Genomic DNA, 8760 nt, shown 5'->3' with positions numbered 1-8760 from the left:
ACAAACGAAGTTTGTTCTTTTTTAGAAGCGTTGAGATGTATTGTAAGATGGCTGGCCAGTAACGTATTTTTCTGCAATAAATGGATAATTTAACCTGATCACTCTATTTATAGCATTATCACGCGTTTGAGAAATAAATTTATTTACTCTTTTACTCTTTTACTTGTTTCAGTCATTTGACTGTGGCCATGCTGGGGCACCGCCTTTAGTCGAGCAACTCGACCCCAGGACTTATTCTTTGTAAGCCTAGTACTTATTCTATCGGTCTCTTTTTGCCGAACCGCCAAGTTACGGGGACGCAAACACACCAGCATCGGTCGTCAAGCGAAGTTGGGGGGACAAACACATACACACAAACACATACATATATATACATATATACGACGGGCTTCTTTCAGTTTCCATCTACCAAATCCACTCAAAAAGGCTTCGGTCGGCCCGAGGCTATAGTAGAAGACACTTGCCCAAGGTGCCACGCAGTGGGACTGAACCCAGAACGATGTGGTTGGTAAGCGAGCTACTTAGCACACAGCCACTCCTGCGCTATTTCTGTATTTAATAATAATAAAAATTTTGTCACGCAGTATTATTTTTGTGAGCATTGTTTATCTTTTAAGGTGTGAATTCTCAGCAAAAGATGCAGGGAAGCGAAGCACGATTCCAGTTGCACCATCCATCGATGACCTGTTCAAGTTGGATTCTGTGAACAACGAAGACTTTAATTTTAAAATCTCTCAGATGTCCTTACCATCGTTGAGCCAGATTAAAAATACCCGAGTTAAGAAACCTCAATTTAAAAAGAGCCAAGTTAAATCTACTAATAAGACTACCCAAGCTAAAGATTCCCAGCGTTATCAGCCGAAAATGCCTCGTGGTAAATATATATATATATATATACTCTTTTACTTGTTCCAGTCATTTGACTGCGGCCATGCTGGAGCACCGCCTTTAGTCGAGCAAATCGAGCCCCAGGACTTATTCTTTACAAGCCTAGTACTTATTCTATCGGTGTCTTTTGCCGAACCGCTAAGTTATGGGGACATAAACACACCACCATCGGTTGTCAAGCGATGTTGGGGGGACAAACACAGACACACAAACACATACACACAAACACATACACACAAACACAGACACACAAACACATACACACATACATATGCATATATATACATATATACGACGGGCTTCTTTCAGTTTCCGTCTACCAAATCCACTCACAAGGCTTTGGTCGGCCCGTTGCTATAGTAGAAGACACTTGCCCAAGGTGCCACGCAGTGGGACTGAACCCGGAACCATGTGGTTGGTAAGCAAGCTACTTACCACACAGCCACTCCTTATATTCTTTTATCATTTATTTGTTTCTGTCTTTAGACTGTGGCCATGCTGGGGTACCACCTTGAAGAATTTTTCAGTTGAATGAATTGACTCCAGTACTTATTTTTTCATTTAAGCCTGGTACTTTTTCTATCAGTCTCTTTTGCCAAAGTGCTTTGTTGGTGGAGATGTAAACAAACCAACACTGTTAAACAGTGGTGGCGGGGGGGGGGGCAAAGTTAGACACACATACACACATGTACGACAGGCTTCTTCTAGTTTCTGTCTACCAAATTTGAGATAATGCATCCAATGAGTCCGTCCACATTGCTACTATATTGTACTAGATCAGTCCTCAAGCAACAGACCTATGATTAAAGGTGTTCCAGCTGTGACCATCATGCCTTTTATTCCGACATAATGTATCTAGGACTACATTATTTAATGTCTTTCCTTGTTGCTGCTATTTTGTACTAGATCATTCTTCAACTTAGATAACTATGATAAAATGTGTTCCACTCGTGACCATCCCATCTTTTATTCAGACATAATGTATCTAGGACTACATTATTTAATGTGATTTTTGTTCTTGTTGTTGTTTAGCAGCAAGTAATTTCTAATCCAACAGACCTATAACCATCCTGTCTTTTATTCAGGCACTGTGTATCTAAGATTACATTGTCTAATGTGTCCGTCCTTGTTTAGCCCCAGATTAGTCTTGTTTCAACAACTCTATGATCAAATGCGTTCCACTTGTGACCATCCCATCTTTCATTCAGGCATAATGTATCTCGGACTACATTATCTAATGAGTCTTTCATCGTTGCTGTTGTTTGGCACCAAGTAATTTCTGATCCAGCAGACCTATGACCATCCCCTCTTTTATTCAGGCATTGTGTATCTAGGACTACATTATCTAATGTGTCCTTCCTTGTTGTGGTTGTTTAGCCCCAGGTCAGTCCTGATCCAGCAGACCTATGTCCAAAGGTGCTCCAGCTATGACCATCCTCTCTTTTATTCAGACATAGTGTATCTAGGACTATATTATCTTATGTGTCTTGCTAGTTACTATTGTTTTGTTGTTGCTAATTCATTAATTTCATCCTGATTAATTAAATAAACCAATCTTACTTTTGTAGATGTTGCATCAAAGAAAGATGAGATGTAAGTAAACTTCCAACTCCATATTTCTTCCTCTTGTTAAATAGGGCATATGTAGCAGTGTGTGTGTGTGTGAGTGCATGTGTATGTGTAGATTTGTGTATGTAAGTGTCTTTGTGTATTAGTATATGTGTGTATTTGTGCACATGTAAGTTTGTATATGTGTGTGGTTATGTATGCATTTGTGTGTTTGTGTATGCATGTGTATTAGTATATATGGGCATTCTTTTTAATCTTTTACTTGTTTGTCATTAGACTGCAGCCATGCTGGGGCACTGCCTTGAGGGATTTTAGTTGAACTAATCGACTCCAGTACTTGTTTTGAAGCATGGTATTTATTCTATCGGTCGTTTTTGCTGGACTGCTAGATTACGGGGACGTAAACACACCATCACCAGTTGTCAATCAGTGGTGGGGGACAAACACTGACACAAAGAAACACACATACATACATATATATATATTGAGTCATCCCATAAATAATGCAGTTATTTCAATTGCATCAACTAAAAGTTGGAGGGGGATGAGATAAACTGCCCCCCATCAACATGTTTGCGCGTTCATTATGTACAAGATAATAGAGGACATGTTATACAACAATAATGACAACAACAACAACAACACATTTTGTACATGAGTATATATGTGTCTTTCAGTGTGTGTGTGTGTGTGTGTGTGTGTGTTTGACATTCATTATGTAAATGTCTGTGTATGTCTATCTAAGTGTATGTATGTATGTGTGTGTGAGTGTATGTGATTGTCTTTACTACATGCTGTCTAATTTACATCTCAAATATTTCAGACAATTCAAAACAGTCCCTCGTCGAAAGATATTTGTTAATCCTTTTAAATCTCAGGAGACGGTTGGTGGATTATTCCATGACAAGACTGAAAGCCTGTTGTCAACACAAGACTACAACACAACCACCAACACTAATGCTACTGCTACTACTTTTACTGATGGTGTTACAATTGTTATTGATGATAATGATGATGACAGTGGCCGTGAATGTGGAGGTGGTGGTGGTGGTGGTGGTATTGGTGGTGGTGGTGCACTTGATATTTTCAAAGATGTCAGTTTGGGATTATCATTAGCACCACATGAAGACCCCGTGTTTGAGCAAGAAGGTAAATAATTCTTTCAGTTTTGGATATTCTTCATTCTAATTTATTCTTTGGTTGGGTTGGTAGTAGTGCTAGCTCATTGGACAAAGTGCCTGGTGGTATTTAGTACGATGTACCACCTTCCTTTGGTAGAGAAAGGATGGAAAGGGACAATAGGGTGCTGCTGTTTTCACTGCTGACAATTTGGTGTGGCTGACTGGTCAGGGTTGATGAAATAAATACCAGTTGAGCACTGGGGATTGATGTAATCAACTTGCCCTCTCCTTTCAAAATGGTCGACACTCCAGTAGATGACATGATTTGGTCTTATCAAATTCACAAATATCCAAGTGGTTAAAAAATGTCAGCAGAAGGGCATACAAGAGTCAATACCTTGATGTGGCCTGGCCCCGGTTAAAGTGTAAGAAGTTAAGGGTTAAGACACTTGCCCGAGTTGAGGTGGGGTTCTTTTCTGAAGCCCCTCTGCTGTCCAGCTCCCTTGGGAGTTTCTTACCGCCATGTTTGTAGTGTAAGTTGTTACTACAGCTTTTGCTGGTATTGAACCCTCTCTCTCTGTCTTTACAGTGCCAACATCTTCTGTTCCTCTTCCCAAGTTGAATATGCTGAAATCTGTGATGGAAATACGTATCCTTTCTACTATGTTGTTGCTGTTGTTGTTGATATTGTTGGGATCCCTTCAGTTTCAGTAACAGATTTTTTAATTGCTTTTTTTTTTTTTTTAACTAAACAGTTTGAAACTTCATATACTGGTGTAATTTCTCACACTGAACACGGTTTGCTTTCAACATTTTTGACTAGAATTTGTAATTTAGAAGTTATTTTTTTGTTAAAGTTGCCATATTTAGGTAATTTTAACCAACCAACGATGTGTATTCAGCTGAAGAAATCCACTCCTGTATGCAATAGTTATCGAAGAGCAACAACTTTTGGGTCATCTCTACTAAATGTCACCACTCTGTTCTATTTTATCTTTATTTACTACCTGTGTTGCATATTACACACTTTTTTTTTTTGCTTTTTGATCGCCTCTTTGTACGGGTGGTGAAAAGGCAAATGTACAAAGAGGCACTCGAAAAGCAAATAAAAAAAGCAAACTTTAACACGAAATAACTTCTAAAATACAAAATCTTGTCAAAAATATTGAAAGTAAATTGTATTCAGCATGAGAAATTACACCATTATACGAAGATGGTGGTGGTGATGATGATGTTTTCCTTAGCTGGTTCAAATTCCAGCATCCAAATTTAGAGACATATTCCCTTTCGAATACTTCAATTCAACACAATCGAAAATTGTTGATGACGTGAGTTTACATTATTATTATTATTATTATTTAAGATGCTCAGTATCCAATATTGTGATGTTGCTGATTGAAGGTATTGTGTCTACTGGGGGTTTGTAATGTCTGTCAAGTCACAACAAGGACCTCAGACAGACCAGTACTTTATGCAATATCCATGCAGTTCCAAGTAATGCCGATTTTTGCAATGCACCTAAATTGTAGGGTATTTCTAAAGTTTCCAGGTGTTTCTTCAGGTTGGGTGGTATTGAACCCAAAGCTCCAATGACAACAGGGACAACCTTTAAGTTTAACTCTCATAGCTGCCACATCTTGACAATCCCATATCTCAGGTCTCCATATTTATCAATCTTTTCTCTTTCTTTGATGATAATATGTTGGTCCCCTGGCACTGCTACATCGATTATTAGACACTCTTGATTGTCCCTCCTACTACATCCGGCCTTTGGTGCTCTAACACCTTGTCTGTTTGGAAGTCAAAGTCTCAGAGGATTTTTGCCTTCCCCTTTTCATCCATTATCTTTTCCGGTACTCCTGTGAAGGTTTTGGGCTACCTTGTTGTGTCTGTGCTTGTACTCTTTCTGCACAAAACTTTCACAAGCACTAACAATGTGAGTTACGCTTTCGACCCTCTTCCCACACATTCTGCAGAGGTCCGTTGCACTTGTGTGGTATATATATATCCTTTTTCGCTGAGTTAGTATTCAATGCCTGGTCCTGGGCAGCGATGATTAGGTTTTCAGTCTTCTTTTTTTAGGTCACCTCCAGGATGCTTCCTGGTCTTTTAATATGTTAGTTTCACGGTGGAACAGACCATGTAATTTCATGTGGAGTACAGTTTATTTTCTCTCGTTGGCTATTCGTGATCAGAATTCATTAGCACTCTCAACTCTATTGCTGGTAAATTCTTCTGCATTAGCAGCATACTTTAGCAGATCTTCTTTGCTGTTTACCAAATATTCTGCCATATTTTTGCTTTCACCGTTGATGCACTCCTGTCTGCTAATCAGCCCATGTCCATCTTTACACCTCGCTGCTTTAATGATCAATAATGATCTTTTCAAATTTTGGCACAAGGTCAGCAATTTTCGTCTGTCTTTATGTTCTGAGTTCATATTCCATCGAGGTCAACTTTGCCTTTCATCCTTTCAGGGTCAATAAATTGAGTACCAGTTGCATACTGGGGGTCGATCTAATCGACTGGCCCTCCTCCCCCAAAAATGTCAGGCCTTGTGTCTAGAGTAGAAAAGAATATTTTATTGGGTGACATCATGTATGAAACTTCATTCTATTTCAGGCTTTGTATACTGATAATTCCATTGTGGTATGTGCCCCAACAGGAGCAGGGAAAACGGTGGTATTTGAACTTGCCATTGTGAGGATCATTATCAAAGCTGAAGAAATGAACAACTACAACTTTAAAGCAGTTTACAGTAAGTGAAACAGTCATAAGTAGCATGTATTGTGAATCATAGTGTTGGGGTTTCAAATCCTATTGTTGGCTCTGTTTTCTGTGGGATCTTGTGTGTTCAATGTTTAACTGCCAGTAGCTGATTTTAGAGTGAGTGAAGCAGTCATAACTGGTAGATGTTACAAATCACAGGGTTGGAGTTTCAAATCCTATTATTGGCACTGTTTTCTGTGGGACATTTTGCATGTATATATGCGAGTGGCTGTGTGGTAAGTAGCTTGCTTACCAACCACATGGTTCCGGGTTCAGTCTCACTGCGTGGCACCTTGGGCAAGTGTCTTCTGCTATAGCCTCGGGCCGACCAAAGCCTTGTGAGTGGATTTGGTAGACGGAAACTGAAAGAAGCCCGTCGTATATATGTATATATATATATGTATGTGTGTATATGTTGTGTATCTGTGTTTGTCCCTCCAACATCGCTTGACAACCGATGCTGGTGTGTTTAGGTCCCCGTAACATAGCGGTTCGGCAAAAAGAGACCGATAGAATAAGTACTAGGCTTACAAAGAATAAGACCTGGGGTTGATTTGATTCGACTAAAGGCGGTGCTCCAGCATGGCCGCAGTCAAATGACTGAAACAAGAAAAAGAATAAAGAATAAAAAAAGAATATATGTGTGTGTTCAATGTATTTCACTGTCAGAGCTCAGTCTACTTAGCTGTACACTGGTACCACTAGGTAAAGATGTAACGCTTTAACTACTGGAAGCGGAACAGATATAATATACCATATTTGATGGCATAAAAAAACGCACAGGTATATCAGATGCACCCCAATATCAGCGGTTCATATTCAGAGGAAAATGTTTTTAGTGTATTAAAACATGTAGCATAGGCCCACCATTACATATAGGACCCAGAGTGATTTTTAGAGACAATTTTGGTAAAAAAAAATGTGCACCTTATATCCCATCAAATGTCGTACAATCCAACCCATACCAGCATGGAAAATGAACTTTAGATAATGATGATGATGATGTGTGTTTGTGCAAGTAAAGTAGCAATCCATAAGATTTTTCACTTTCAGTGGCTCCCATCAAAGCCCTTTGTACAGAACGTTACGAAGACTGGGAGAAAAAGCTGGGTAAATTGGGAGTTCAATGTCTGGAACTTACCGGAGATACTGATGTCGATGACTTCTCAGCCCTGCAGACTGCAAACGTCATTATTACAACGCCTGTAAGTAGATTATTGTTGTTGTTGTTGCTGTTGTTGTTGTTGTTTGCATCCCTTCGATGGTGTCCAGAAGAAAGCCCAGCATCTCCTCTACTGTTGTGAGATCTGGACCATCCTCAAATGGGACCTGAACAAGGTCGAGGTGTTCCAGATGTGTCTTTGTCACATCCTTGGTGTCTCTCTACACCAGGGGTTTTCAAACTGTGGTGAAGACTGGTTTATCGGGTTACCCTGGGTTTCTCGCCATAAAAGGTACCTTTATGGCGCATATATATATATATATATGTATAGCGTCCCAGCTGTTCAAGCTGATGAACTGAACTATTGTTTCTCATTCAATTAGGTGTACACTTAACATAATTCTCAGGCAGAATTAAGAAAACACAGTCAGTGAGGCAAAGCTGGACATTTGAATTACGGGTACACTTTGTCATGTAAATAAAGGTATGTGGCTGAATATTCAGCATACCTACACAAGTATGCCCCCACCCCATCCCCCAATTTTGTGGTCTCATAACTTCCAGAAAAATGGATATTTTTTTAATGAAATTTTCTACAAATATGCCTCAAATGGTATAGATCAGGGGTTTTCAAACTGTGGTCCGCGGACCACAGGGGGTCTGCAAGGAAAGGACGGGATCCGTGGACAGCAAAAAGCTTTTTATGGGCAATTTGATTTTATATATGTTGTTTAATCGAAATCTTTTAATTGACAATAAACCTATTTTGTTAAATACTGTTAAATAAATATATTTCTATATTTCATTTAGGAAAAGTGGGACAGTGTGACCCGGCGCTGGCATTGTGACAACACCCTTGCTCAACATCTGAAGCTGTTCATGATTGATGAAGTAAGACTCCTATATATACATACATACAGTGGAAGCGCAATGGCCCAGTGGTTAGGGCAGCGGACTCGCGGTCGTAGGATCACAGTTTCAATTCCCAGACCGGGCGTTGTGAGTTTTTATTGAGCGAAAACACCTAAAGCTCCACGAGGCTCTGACAGGGGATGGTGGCGAACCCTGCTGTACTCTTTCACCACAACTTTCTCTCACTCTTACTTCCTGTTTCTGTTGTGCCTGTAATTCAAAGGGGCCAGCCTTGTCACTCTGTGTCACGCTGAATATCCCCGAGAACTACGTTAAGGGTACACGTGTCTGTGGAGTGCTCAGCCACTTGCACGTTAATTTCACGAGCAGGCTGTTCCG

The 8760-nt window shown here is 39.9% G+C and overlaps 1 protein-coding gene across 1 annotated transcript in view; it reads left to right on the top strand.

The window, feature by feature from the left end:
• Positions 1 to 8760, top strand: part of LOC106868401 (probable ATP-dependent DNA helicase HFM1) — a 60666-nt gene that overhangs the window by 624 nt on the left and 51282 nt on the right. Inside the window, exons 2-9 of the mRNA XM_052978080.1 lie at positions 618 to 874; positions 2457 to 2481; positions 3281 to 3606; positions 4168 to 4227; positions 4839 to 4906; positions 6201 to 6336; positions 7401 to 7552; positions 8320 to 8400. Coding sequence (XP_052834040.1) covers positions 618 to 874; positions 2457 to 2481; positions 3281 to 3606; positions 4168 to 4227; positions 4839 to 4906; positions 6201 to 6336; positions 7401 to 7552; positions 8320 to 8400 — 1105 coding nt within the window. The remainder of the gene's footprint in view (positions 1 to 617; positions 875 to 2456; positions 2482 to 3280; positions 3607 to 4167; positions 4228 to 4838; positions 4907 to 6200; positions 6337 to 7400; positions 7553 to 8319; positions 8401 to 8760) is intronic.

The sequence above is a fragment of the Octopus bimaculoides genome, chromosome 30 (assembly GCF_001194135.2).
Source record: "Octopus bimaculoides isolate UCB-OBI-ISO-001 chromosome 30, ASM119413v2, whole genome shotgun sequence".
NCBI classification, from domain to species: domain Eukaryota; kingdom Metazoa; phylum Mollusca; class Cephalopoda; order Octopoda; family Octopodidae; genus Octopus; species Octopus bimaculoides.
This window is presented reverse-complemented; position numbering and strand designations above follow the sequence as displayed.